The sequence below is a fragment of the Oncorhynchus mykiss genome, chromosome 17 (assembly GCF_057628025.1).
Source record: "Oncorhynchus mykiss isolate SJ-2025 chromosome 17, ASM5762802v1, whole genome shotgun sequence".
Lineage (NCBI taxonomy): Eukaryota > Metazoa > Chordata > Actinopteri > Salmoniformes > Salmonidae > Oncorhynchus > Oncorhynchus mykiss.
The window spans coordinates 32,099,354-32,113,524 of record NC_143038.1 but is presented as its reverse complement, the minus strand read 5'-3'; the positions used below and the strand labels follow the sequence as shown (position 1 = coordinate 32,113,524).

At 39.8% G+C, this 14,171-nt stretch overlaps 1 protein-coding gene across 3 annotated transcripts in view; it reads left to right on the top strand.

Annotated features, from left to right (window-relative positions):
• Positions 1 to 8,911, top strand: part of cacna2d2b (calcium channel, voltage-dependent, alpha 2/delta subunit 2b) — a 100,810-nt gene extending 91,899 nt beyond the window's left edge. For all 3 annotated transcript variants that reach the window (XM_021568676.3, XM_021568677.3, XM_090205222.1), the window contains 5 exons: positions 1,782 to 1,837; positions 2,204 to 2,327; positions 2,431 to 2,540; positions 2,796 to 2,878; positions 3,142 to 8,911. In XM_021568676.3, coding sequence (XP_021424351.3) covers positions 1,782 to 1,837; positions 2,204 to 2,327; positions 2,431 to 2,540; positions 2,796 to 2,878; positions 3,142 to 3,237 — 469 coding nt within the window. In that variant the 3' untranslated portion in view covers positions 3,238 to 8,911. The remainder of the gene's footprint in view (positions 1 to 1,781; positions 1,838 to 2,203; positions 2,328 to 2,430; positions 2,541 to 2,795; positions 2,879 to 3,141) is intronic.
• The last annotated feature ends 5,260 nt before the right edge of the window (positions 8,912 to 14,171 follow it).

The window sequence follows — 14,171 nt, the reverse complement described above, 5'->3', positions numbered from 1 at the left end:
GAAAATCATAGAAAAACTAACATAGACAACCCACCCAACTCACGCCCTGACCATACTAAAACAAAAGACAAAACATAGGAACTAAGGTCAGAACGTGACCCTAGCCATGGGTCCCAAATGGACGGGAGATTCCGGCAGCGCCGGACAGGTGGGAGACTCCGGTGGCGCCGGACAGGCGGGAGACTCCGGCGGCGCCGGAGTGAAGGGTGATTCTGGCATCACCGGCGTGACAGGCAGCTCTGGCAGCTCCTGGCTGACTGACGGCTCTGGCAGCTCCTGGCTGACTGACGGCTCTGGCAGCTCCTGGCTGACTGACGGCTCTGGCAGCTCCTGGCTGACTGACGGCTCAGGACAGACGGGAGACTCTGGCAGCGCTGGACATACTAAAACAAAAGACAAAACAAAGGAACTAAGGTCAGAACGTGACAACCAAGCGTTTATGTAAGAACATCTCTCTCAGTAGACAAAAAATTACATACACCTAGCAGCAAAGTAGATTGGTCACGAAAGTCAGAAAAGCAATAAAATGAATCGCTTACCTTTGATCTTCAGATGTTTGCACTCACGAGACTCCCAGTTACACAATAAATGTTCCTTTTGTTCCATAAAGATTATTTTTATATCCAAAATACCTCCATTTGGTTGGCACGTTATGTTCAGAAATCCACAGGCTCGAGCGGTCACAGCGGGGCAGACGAAAATTCAAAATAGTTACCATAAAGTTTGTGAGAAAAATGTCAAACGTTTTTTATAATCAATCCTCAAGTTGTTTTATTTAATAAATAATCGATAATATGTCAACCGGACTGTAGCTTCTTCAATAGGAGAGAGAGAGAAAATGGCTGCCCCACTCTGTTGCGTATAAAAAACGCTGCTGGCACCCTGCCATCCTCTGCTGCGATCTGATCTTTCTCGCTCATTTAAAAAAATAAAAGCCGGGCCTCCCTGCAATATCAGTTCTGTTATACTCACAGACAATATTTTGAGTGAGGTTTTAAAACCTGCTCCAGAGCGCTTAGACAGGGGCGAAGGTTCACCTTCCAAAAGGAAAATAACCCTAAGCACAGAGCCAAGACAACGCAGGAGTGGCTTCGGGGCAAGTCTCTTAATGTCCTTGAGTGGCCCAGCCAGAGCCCGGACATGAACCCGGTTGAACATTTCTGGAGAGACCTGAAAATAGCTGTGCAGCGACACGCCCCCATCCAACCTGACAGAGCTTGAGAGCATCCGCAGAGAAGAATGGGAGAAACTCTCCAAATTCAGGTGTGCCAAGCTTGTAGCGTCATACTCAAGAAGACTCGAGGCTGTAATCGCTGCCAAAGGTGCTTCAACAAAGTACTGAGTAAAGGGTCTGGAATACTTATGTAAATATGATTTCAGTTTTTTATTTTTAACAAATTTGCTAAAATGTAGAAAAAATGTTTTTTTGCTTTGTCATTACGGAGTATTGTGTGTAGATTGATGAGAGGAAATATGAGGGGACCAACTGTTGTTCCATGTAGTGAATCTGTTATTCAATGTGTTTGATGTGCCAATGGCAGTAGGGCCAACTATTTTTTTCATCAAATATTCTTTTCAGATATTTTTGGGACACTTCAAAAAAAAAAATCAAAGTTAGATAGCAAAATTATCCTTGGTAGTAGAACCCCCCCCCCCCAGACAGGGTTTAGAGGTATCAAGTCAGGTTTAGGTCAGAGAGATGTCCTGCCTATTACTGTGATATTACTCTATGGCTCAGCTTCCCTCACACTGTGTGTTGTTACCTGATTCATCTGTATTAGGTCTGTAGTCCAGCAGCTGCTCTATGGACTGGCCTACAACAGTTGGCTCTACACAGGTTGGTGCACATTTCTTATTGTTGTGCTGTATGTGTGCCTTTCTCCAAAGCTGACATGTTAGGGGAATATGTTTCCATATGCTATGGGAAAGTAGTTGGTGTACACGGGACAGCACATTGCCAGGGCTGTCTTGTTGGAATGGAGCTCACTGTGTTTTTACATATACACATGAACACTCCCAGTACATGTCACATGTATGAACCTGGCTCTCTACTGTAGACAAAGGTTCAATCCCCGCGTCCACCTTTCCCACTGTTTCTCCCACGTGCCTGTATCCCCCTTTCATTTCACAACTGTCAAATAAAGTGTCATGATACCCTAAACAAAAAAACATTTCTGTGTGTTTCATTCCTCCTTTGTTGCAGGTGATGTTCTGGCAGATGGGTTTGACCAGAAGGAGAGCAGCTGTGTGACCATCCAAAGCCAGTTCTACTTCACCAACACCACCAACTCATACAATGTGCTGCAGGACTGTGGGAACTGTTCCAGGTGTGTGTACTCATGCATGTTTTATGCGTGTGTGTGTGTGTGTGTGTGTGTGTGTGTGTGTGTATGTTTGTACAAATATGTGACCTCTTTTCCTCTGTTGTAGGTTATTTCATGCTAAGAGGATAGAGAACACCAACCTGTTGTTTGTGGTGGCTGAGACACTGCCCTGTAGCTCCTGTGAGATTGAGAGACTGACCCAGGTCAAAACGGAGTGTATCCTTCATTTGGTCACCAGGACTGCAACGTCTACAAATCTGAACAAAGGCTGTCCACAAACGGGGGCATGATCTCCTGCATGTTACAAAAACCTAATAAATTGACTTATTAGATAATATTGCTAGCTGTAGCCTACATTTTGTAAATAAGTGAATCATTGGGTGTTATCGTATCCATATAGAAGACTCTATATAGGCCCAAAGTGTCACTGCATTTCCTTGTTGACCCTCTGACCTTAACCCAGGCCAACAGTCCAGGAGGAGGATCCCTGTGAGGTGTTGAACTCTGCACGCTACCGGAGAGGCCCGACCGAATGCTGGGACTACAACATTTGGGTAAGGAGTTCTCTAGTACCCCAGACATACTGTGTCCCCCACTTGGCACCCTTTTCCTTATATACAGTAATGCACTACTTTTGACCAGAGTCCTATGGGCCCTGGTCAAAAGTAGTGCCCTGTAAAGGGAATAGGGTGCCATTTGGGACACAACTGTGATCTCTTGTGCATCACTTCCTATTGTTATTATTTGATATATATTATATAGGTGGTTGTTCTCTAGTCCTCTCAGTCTGCGTCTTCTCTTTATTTCTCTCTTCTAGGAGAACACATCGGAGTGTGGGAGAGGCCATTCCCTACAATCTTCAATAGGAATCCTTTTCTCTATCCAGCTGATCCTGACTCTTCTCTCTCTCTGACACCTGGACTAGACCATTACCACAGTCATCATCCACTATCTCCTGACATCCATTATCTTACTCTTCCCTTTGTTCTTCAACATTTCTTTATCCACTTCTGGTCGGGGATTGACCTCTGCCAAAACAGTTTTTTTTTCTCATAATTCCAAATTCCTCTTTCCTCTCCCTTTCTCTAGTGTGATTTCCCTTAATCTCTCTCTCTGCATTGCCATTGCATGTCTCATATGACAGGCCACTTGAAAAGAAGAGAGTTTCTCTTATTTTGATGACAGTAAATTGCCCCAAGTGTGAGATATGTTTTTTTTTTTAAATCATCCATATCCTTTAAAAAAAATCACTTCATTTGAATGTGTGATAAAGGGATGTTATGACAAATATTTTATTGACTTAGATGTTAGTTAGCATCAATGCTAAATATGTTCTAAAAGTGCTTCCAAAAGCCAAATAAGAAGTGATTGAGAGATTTTAAAAAACAACAACACTGTAACAAAAGTACAGTGGACCGTTGCTATCAACTGATACAGTACATTTTGTTTTTGTGAATTTTACATGAACATATAGTAAATATATAAATAAAAAAATACGTAAAATATATTCCAAAGATGTATTTTTGTTCATATATATATATATATATATATACACACAGTACCAGTCAAAATTTGACACACCTACTCATTCCAGGGTTTTTCTTTATTTTTACTATTTTCTACACTGAAGAATAAAGTAGCCACCCTTTGCCTTGATGACAGCTTTGCATTCCAGTGTTTTGCATTCCAGAGTGTGCAAAGCTGTTTTTGAGGCAAAAGGTGGCTACTTTGAAGAATCTCAAATATAAAATCTATTTTGATTTGTTTACAAACACCTTTTTGGTTACTACATGTCTCCATATGTGCTAATTCATAGTTTTGATGTCTTCACTATTATTCTACAATGTAAAGAATAGTAAAAAATAAAGGAAAACTCTGGAATGATTAGGTGTGTCCAAACTTTTGACTGGTACTGTGTGTATATATATATACAGTGCCTTGCGAAAGTATTCGGCCCCCTTGAACTTTGCGACCTTTTGCCACATTTCAGGCTTCAAACATAAAGATATAAAAATGTATTTTTTGTGAAGAATCAACAGGAAGTGGGACACAATCATGAAGTGGAACGACATTTATTGGATATTTCAAACTTTTTTAACAAATCAAAAACTGAAAAATTGGGCGTGCAAAATTATTCAGCCCCTTTACTTTCAGTGCAGCAAACTCTCTCCAGAAGTTCAGTGAGGATCTCTGAATGATCCAATGTTGACCTAAATGACTAATGATGATAAATACAATCCACCTGTGTGTAATCAAGTCTCCGTATAAATGGACCTGCACTGTGATAGTCTCAGAGGTCCGTCAAAAGCGCAGAGAGCATCATGAAGAACAAGGAACACACCAGGCAGGTCCGAGATACTGTTGTGAAGAAGTTTAAAGCCGGATTTAGATACAAAAGATTTCCCAAGCTTTAAACATCCCAAGGAGCACTGTGCAAGCGATAATATTGAAATGGAAGGAGTATCAGACCACTGCAAATCTACCAAGACCTGGCCGTCCCTCTAAACTTTCAGCTCATACAAGGAGAAGACTGATGGGAGATGCAGCCAAGAGGCCCATGATCACTCTGGATGAACTGCAGAGATCTACAGCTGAGGTGGGAGACTCTGTCCATAGGACAACAATCAGTCGTATATTGCACAAATCTGGCCTTTATGGAAGAGTGGCAAGAAGAAAGCCATTTCTTAAAGATATCCATAAAAAGTGTTGTTTAAAGTTTGCCACAAGCCACCTGGGAGACACACCAAACATGTGGAAGAAGGTGCTCTGGTCAGATGAAACCAAAATTGAACTTTTTGGCAACAATGCAAAACGTTATGTTTGGCGTAAAAGCAACACAGCTGAACACACCATCCCCACTGTCAAACATGGTGGTGGCAGCATCATGGTTTGGGCCTTCTTTTCTTCAGCAGGGACAGGGAAGATGGTTAAAATTGATGGGAAGATGGATGGAGCCAAATACAGGACCATTCTGGAAGAAAACCTGATGGAGTCTGCAAAAGACCTGAGACTGGGACAGAGATTTGTCTTCCAACAAGACAATGATCCAAAACATAAAGCAAAATCTACAATGGAATGGTTCAAAAATAAACATATCCAGGTGTTAGAATGGCCAAGTCAAAGTCCAGACCTGAATCCAATCGAGAATCTGTGGAAAGAACTGAAAACTGCTGTTCACAAATGCTCTCCATCCAACCTCACTGAGCTCGAGCTGTTTTGCAAGGAGGAATGGGAAAAAAATTCAGTCTCTCGATGTGCAAAACTGATAGAGACATACCCCAAGCGACTTACAGCTGTAATCGCAGCAAAAGGTGGCGCTACAAAGTATTAACTTAAGGGGGCTGAATAATTTTGCACGCCCAATTTTTCAGTTTTTGATTTGTTAAAAAAGTTTGAAATATCCAATAAATGTCGTTCCACTTCATGATTGTGTCCCACTTGTTGTTGATTCTTCACAAAAAAATACAGTTTTATATCTTTATGTTTGAAGCCTGAAATGTGGCAAAAGGTCGCAAAGTTCAAGGGGGCCGAATACTTTCGCAAGGCACTGTATATATATATATATGAACAATACATATATTGAATTAGATGTATGAACAAACATGCATAGCCTATATGTCAAATGTTATACTCCATTTAAGTTATACTCCATTTGGATGGTTGAAGATGACCTACTGAAGCTTTACCTTGCATCTTGTGCAATGATTTGTCTATGTGATCTGAAAAGCTCATGCATTTGTGTATGCTAACTTCTGGAGAATGTAGCTTATGTATGGGCAGCTTTCAGTGTAAACATTTGATGATGCCACTCTCCGATTCCCTTTGTTGATATTCCCTTCTAGTCCAAGCAGAGCTTTATAGCCCCTGGAAGCCTTTATGAAGAAACACATTTGGGTTATAGAAAAAGGAGTAATATTTTTGACACACTTTTTTTGATGAAATATTTGTAAAATGTTTTTTCTTTCATGTCATGCCTGGTGTTCCACCCAGCAGTGCCTTGGTGCACTCCTATTGGATGAGCGGGACTTTAGATCTCAGATCTGGACAGTAGACACTTCTGCTCCAGCCCTGGAGAAAGGCACACTCGACTCTATGGACAGTACTGACTGAAAGGACAGCCCTCAATGGATTTTGTGGGCCATGGGAAATGTTAAGGTGGACTGTGTGAGGTGAAGGGAGATAGGTGTAGTTTAGGATTACATTTCAGACTGCAAGGTATTAGGGATACAGCACAATTGAAACAGCGCCCAGTTACAGTACTTTCCCTTGTAATTTCCCCATGGACACAGAGGCACAGCCATCGTTCAGCCTGCTCCAGTCTGTTTGTGAAAAGGTGCAGTCAACCGTGTGACCAAGAGCTGATCATGGATAAAGGACAGCCTAGATAGCCTGCTTCCCCAGTGCTCAGTGTCATCTCCCTCTACCCTGTAGTTCAGTGGTGTACCGCAGTATCTCATGCAATTCTACACATTTTGCCATGAGGCTTAGAGAATTTTGCATTTTTAAAGCAAATTTCCTGTTATTCTATACATTTTGGCATGAGGCTGAGAGATAATGTTGCAGTTTTACAGCAAATTTCCTGTAAATCATTTTTTTTAATGACATGTTCATATCGTATCTGGGGAGGGTGGGGGGGACCATAGAGATCCTATTAAATTACTAGAGGGCGGTTATGTCATTAACCCTCGAAGTTCCAGAATGGAGTGAAAATGGCTGCCATATTGGTCAGGGAGAAATCCAAACCAGTCTAAATGGAATGAAAGGCATAATCCTGATTTTACTTATGCATGAAATTAAAACAAAGGCATGTGATGTATCAGAAATTGTGTAATATAATTATTTTCAACCAAATATGTTATATAAACATAAAAACAGTTGATATGGGTTTTATGCACCTTTTCTGTATAAATAGCCACAAACATATATGTAACCAGACCATAAATGTCAACATTTTTGCTTTCTTGGAAATCTGAGAGTGCTATTATATGATACAATATAAGTACTTGTTGCATTTACAACTTGTCTAAGTCCTATCATCTACATATTTCGGCCAGTGAATGGCTGTGGATATTGGCAGTAAAACTGTTTGGATAGCTAGCTAACAAATATACAGTGCAGATACATTTTACAAATCCATTATTTTACACAATATCTTATCACAGCACTGGCAAATCATAGTTGACCAACTCCCTAACCAAAATGGCTGACCTTTAACACATTCTAGTATTCTAATTCCTATTTCTATGGGGGCGACCTCCAACCCAGGGGAATTTCCATACTCTCTGTAGGAATACCAGATACCAGCTCACCTTTCCTACTGACCTCACTGTATACATGAGACATCCAGGAAGTGACTTGCCATCAGCCAATCAGATATGACAAGTCACTCAATTACAATGACTGTTAGAATACAGTATTAGCAGTAGTACAGTTGAACTTTTTTTCTGCAATTCTCACAGGCTCATGTAGAGCCTTTGTTAAATAGACTGAAGAACACTCAGTTTGGACCATGTTTTTTATTATTATTTATATATTATTCAAGACAGACTAGACAAAAACCTGATTGTACAAAACATACAAATAATTGTCTCTTCAAGAATGTGTTTACAAAAGTAAATTAACAAACAAAAATTGTATACATCGAAGCTGCACACCTCAACCCAGTACCCATCCCAGACCATGGGCATTTTAAAGACGAGCATTTTATCTGGGCTTTTCATGATTGATTTGGGGGAATTAAATATTGAAAACAACTCTGTCCACATTATAGGATAACTATTGCTCTTTATACAGTGTGCTATTAACTCTGAAGTCAGTGTTTTAGTTTGGTACGTTTAATTTTTGATATACTTATTGCATGATTTTATGGAACATTTCCAGATTGATGTATAAACTAGTAATAAAAAGTATTTGACATTTCTTTACAGGTGAACGTGAGTAGCCTAAGCACTCTCCCACTCCGTGAGGATTTCCCAATGGGTGCCACCTTACACTTAACTCTGGTCCAGGGCGTCATTCAGCTTTGAGATCGCAGCCAAACAATGTTCTGGACCAGAGTTACCTTACACTATGAGTGTTGTGAGAATCTGATAGGCATGTGGGGGTTTTGGTCGATGACCTCTGATTGACTTTTGAGTATGCTTCATATTACCTGTTATACATTAGGTAATAGCATTGATTGTGAGAATGAACTCAATGGGCAGTTTGTTTATTGCAAAATTTAAAGAACGTTGAATGTTTTTGAAAAATATGGGGGATGGGCATTTTAACTTCAGTTTATTCAAAAAAGCCCGTAACAGCTTTCCTATCGTTTTATTTATTAGGCTATGAAATAATATGAATGTTTAATGTCTTTCTGTACTTTTGGTTTGGTTTGCTGCTATTGTTGTTGTTTGCTTGGGACAGCGTTTCCTCTCCTTGTGCACAGTCGTCCATGTCACCTCGTGTTTTGTACAGATGACTCAAAGCAGTCAACGGAAGAAGGCCAACTTTGTACAACATTTTGTCTGCTACATGAAAAAAGATTATCTCTAAATGTTTATATATGATATTTGGTGATTAAATGCTATTGATATTTTTCACTTCAGCTCTTTCTGATTTGTGTTCCTTTGATTTAATGCTATTGTGGTGTGCAGTGTATTTGATAACTTCTGTTTTATAGTACTGTGAGTTTTATGACTAACCTCCACAATTGAAATATTACACACACACACACACACACACACACACATACACATACACATACACACACACACACACACACACACACACACACACACACACACACACACACACACACACACACACACACACACACACACACACACACACACACAGTGTATAAAACATTAAGGACACCTTCCTAATATTAAGTTATTAAGTTCCCTTAGAACAGCAAGGTGTCAAAAGCATTTGACAGTGATGCTGGTCCATGTTGACTCCAATGCTTCCCACAGTTGTGTCAAGTTGGCTGGATGTCCTTTGGGTGGTGGACCATTCTTGATACACACGGGAAACTGTTGAGCATGAAAAATACAGCAGCGTTGCAGTTCTTGACAAAAACCGGTGCGCATGGCACCTACTACCAGAACCCATTCAAAGGCACTTACTGTAAATAGTTAGTCTTGCCCATTGACCCTCTGAATGGTACACATGCACAATCGGTCTCAATTGTCTTGAGACTTAAAAATCCTTCTTTAATCTGTCTCCTCCCCGTCAGCTACACTGATTGAAGTGGATTTAATAAGTGACGTCAATAAGGGATGATAGCTTTCACATGGATTCACCTGGGCAGTCTATGTCATGGAAAGAGCAAGTGTCCTTAATGTTTTGTATACTCAGTGCATACATACATACATACATACATACATACTCAGAATGGCAGACTAAGGCCTAGTTTTCTGTGACATTTTAAAGGCAGAAAGTATGAATAGGAAGGCCCCACTCACACACCCAAGAAAAAGTTTTACTTACACTCACACATGGAGCACAAAGAAGAACGAACAGAGAAAAATTGACATTGCCTTAGAAAATAAGAAAAATAAGAAGAAATTCATTGGGACTGGAATTTATTAAAATAATAATTAAAGGTTAAATATGTTGAATGTTAAAGGTTGACTTAAGTAATATAGTAAAATGGTTAAGGATGAGATGTTGGTTTTAAGGGACAGTATATTTGGACTATGTCTATTAGGCTTGGAGGATAAGGTCTTAGGTTGATAGTGATTTGTTAGAATGTAGAAATAAGAGAATGGTGGGATGTTGGATGTTTAAGATCCGGTAATAGAGTTAGGTTAGAGTTAGATTAGAATTGAGTGAAATTAGAATAGTAAAGGGAATAATAAGTGTTAATGTTTCAAACTAGTAATGGTGATGATATGTAGCTAAAAGTATATTAAGGGTGCAAGCTTGACTGAGAACAACCCTAGCCAGGTTAGACTGTTAGGAGGCAGGAAATCCTGTGGGTGTGAGGGGGGGAGGAGCTTGTGGTTTTAGAAAGCCTAGGGTGACGTGCAAATGGGGGTTAGTGGGTGGCTGAAAAATAGTTTGCAGGTGCAATTGCAAAAATAGGTGTTAGGCAGAGAATAATGATAGGGGTGAGATTGGGGTGGGGCTAGGACCACAGATAGAGTGCATTTGGAAAGTATTCAGACCCCCCAAAATGTTCCACATTTTGTTGTTACAGCCTTATTTTAAAATGGATTAAAGAAAAACATTTCCTCATACCTACATTATCCCACAACAAGAGCTGTCTTGGGGGTGTGGTTTGAGGTGGGTCTTTCTTTGGGTTTGTGTTTGCCAATCAATCACAACAAACAATGCAAGTAGCTAGCCATTTCGAGTTGAAACATTGAAAGCAAGCTGGCAACATGCATCAAACATGTCTTCAGGTGTGCTTGATTAGGAGCTAGCTAGTTAACTAGCAGGGATAAAACCTTTATTCAGGTTCAACGATAGCTATGCAAATCTATCTCTGACATGACCAATAAGCGAGAGGCTATGTATTTAGCGAGGTACATCACAGTATCACAGCCTAGTATCATAGCAGCGTAGCCTATAATGACATGTAACTGTTTGACGGTTATCCTGGCCATCTGCCCAAAATTGTTGAACAACTTTCTGGAAGCCCATTTTCTCTAGAGTAGCTACTAACCACACGTCTTGTCTGGGGAAGAGGTTCCAGTGGGCGAGTTCGTTTTGCGCAGTGGTGGAAAAAGTAAACTACCCAATTTTTATACATGAGTAAAAGTAAAGATACCTTGATAGAAAAGTAAAAGTCACCCAGCAAAATACTACTTGAGTAAAAGTCTAAAAGTAATTGGTTTTAAATATATATATACTTATGTACAAAAAGTAAATGTAATTGCTAAATATAAAATGTATCAAAAGTAATAGTAGAAATCATTTCACATTCTTTATATTAAGCAAACCAGACGGAACCATTTTCTTGTCTTTCATATTTATGGCTAGCCAGGCTCACACGCCAACACTCAGACATCATTTACAAAATGAGGCATTTTTGTTTAGTGAGACCACCAGATCAGTGGCAGTAGGATGTTCTCTTGATAAATGTGTGAATTGGACCATTTTCCTGTCCTGCTACTTTTGGTTTGGTTTGCTGCTATTGTTGTTGTTTGCTTGGGACAGCGTTTCCTCTCCTTGTGCGCAGTCATCCATGTCACCTTGTGTTTTGTACAGATGACTCAAAGCAGTCAACGGAAGAAGGCCAACTTTGTACAACGTGTCTGCTAAATGAAAAAACATATCTCTAAATGTTTATATATTGTCAGGATTTGGCCAGGGTTGTTCCGGTTTTTGCCACTAGATGCCCCCATTGTGCTTTTGGATCCTTTTGTTTTCCCTTGTTCCCAGTTATTATTTGCACTTGTGCCTCGTTTCCCTTGAATGTATTTAAACCCTTAGTTTTCCTCAGTTCTTTGCTCTGTGTTTGAATGTTACCACCCAGCCCCAGCGATGCTGTGAATATTTGTTGCTCCAGTTGGACTCTCTTGTGGTACTCTGTTTTTGTTCTTATTTATTCATTTTTGATTATCTTTTGAGGCTTTTTCTGCTGTACCTCCCACCTTGTGGATTTACCTTTTGACTTGGAGGATTACCTTTGTTCTCTTGGAATTACTTTTGACATTGTGGATTTATATTTTTGCCTGAAGAACTTTCCTTTTTACTTTATTAAAACACTGTCTCAAGTATTGCTGTGTCTGCCTCATCTTCTGGGTTCTGCTGACTATTATGGGCTTTGTTAGCTAAGTGACTGTTTCTGACACCGGAGACCCGAGTTTGTAACCGAGTCTTGACATATATGATATTTGGTGATTAAATTATATTGATATTTTTCACTTCAGCTCTTTCTGATTTGTGTTCCTTTGATTTAATGCTATTGTGGTGTGCAGTGCATTTGATATCTTCTGTTTTATAGTACTGAGAGTTTTATGACTAACCTCCACAATTGAAATATTATACACACACACACACACACACACACACACACACACAGAGGTCGAGAGCCACGCATCCTCATAAACAAAACCCAACCAAGCCGCACTGCTTCTTGACACAATGCACATCTAACCGTACACCTGGCGACCTGGTCAGTGTGCACTGCGCCCGGCCTGACACATACGATACATTTATTAAACATAAGAATGAGTGTGTGTTTTTGTCACAACCTGGCTCATGGGAAGTGACAAAGAGCTCTTATAGGACCAGGGCACAAATAATAATATAATAATAATACATAATTTTGCTCTTTATTTAACCATCTTACATATAAAACCTTATTTGTTCATCGAAAATTGTGAATAACTCACCACAGATTAATGATAAGAAATCTGGCAGTGGCTTCTGATTAAATTCAATTTTCACAGAAATGCGTGTTGCAATTACGATGAGGCTCTTGTTTAGATATTGGTAAGTGGACTGGAGGCAGGGCATGAAAGGGATAACGAATCCAGTTGTTTGTGTCATCCGTTTCGGGAAAGTAGCTGCGTAATTGCGCACCCAACTCACTCAGGTGCTTCGCTATATCACAGTTGACATTGTCTGTAAACATGAGTTCATTTACACACAAAAAAATCATACAATGATGGAAAGACCTGTGAGTTGTCCTTGTTAATGCAGACAAAGAAGAGCTCCAACTTCTTAATCATAGTCTCAATTTTGTCCCGCACATTGAATATAGTTGCAGAGAGTCCCTGTAATCCTAGATTCAGATTATTCAGGCGAGAAAAAACATCACCCAGATAGGCCAGTGGTGTGAGAAACTCATCATCATGCAAGCAGTCAGACAAGTGAAAATTATGGTCAGTAAAGAAAACTTTAAGCTCCTCTCACAATTAAAAAAATTATGTCTATACTTTGCCCCTTAATAACCAGCGCACTTCTGTATGTTGTAAAAGCGTAACATGGTTGCTGCCCATATCATTGCATTGTGCAGAACATACATGAGAGGTCAGGGGCCTTGCTTTAAAGTTAACATCACTAGGGTAGGGGGAAGCATTCGGAATTTTGGATGAAAAGCGTGCCCAAATTAAACTGCCTGCTACTCAGGCCCATAAGCTAGGATATGCATATAATTAGTATATTTGGATAGAAAACACTCTAAAGTTTCCAAAACTGTTCAAGTAATGTATGTGAGTATAACAGAACTGATATGGCAGGCGAAAACCTGAGGAAAATCCAACCAGGAAGTACTATTATTTTGAAAGGCTGTTTTTCCATTGAAAGCCTATCCACCATACAAAGACTTAGGACCCAGTTCATCTCTATGGCTTCCTCAACATGTGACCAGTCTTTAGGCATTATTTCAGGCTTTTACTCTGAAAAATTAGGGAGCTACACCGCTTTCAATGAGAGGACAGTGGAAATTTCCAGACATGAACCAAGCAATCTTCATCTGCTTCTTCTCAATCTTCTTCTGATCACGACGTTGAGCGCGCATTTCTTGTTTACCTTTTCCATTGACAAAGCTTTTGTCCGGTTGAAATATTATTGATTATTTTTGACAAAAACAACCTGATGATTGATTTTAAACATTGTTTGACATATTTCTACTATATTTTATTTTACTTTTTTGACTTTCCATCTTGGTGTTGAGAGCGCGCATTGTGCCTTTGGATTTCTGAACTAAATGCACCAACAAAACGGAGGTATTTGGTCATAAAGATGAGCTTTATCGAACAAACAAACATTTGATGTCTAACATGGAGACCTGGGAGTGCCACCAGATGAAAATCATCAAAAGTAAGTGATTAATTTTAATGCTACCTCTGACTTTTGTAACACTCTCCTTGGTTAGAAAATGGCTGTAGGGGTTTCTGTGTCTAGGCG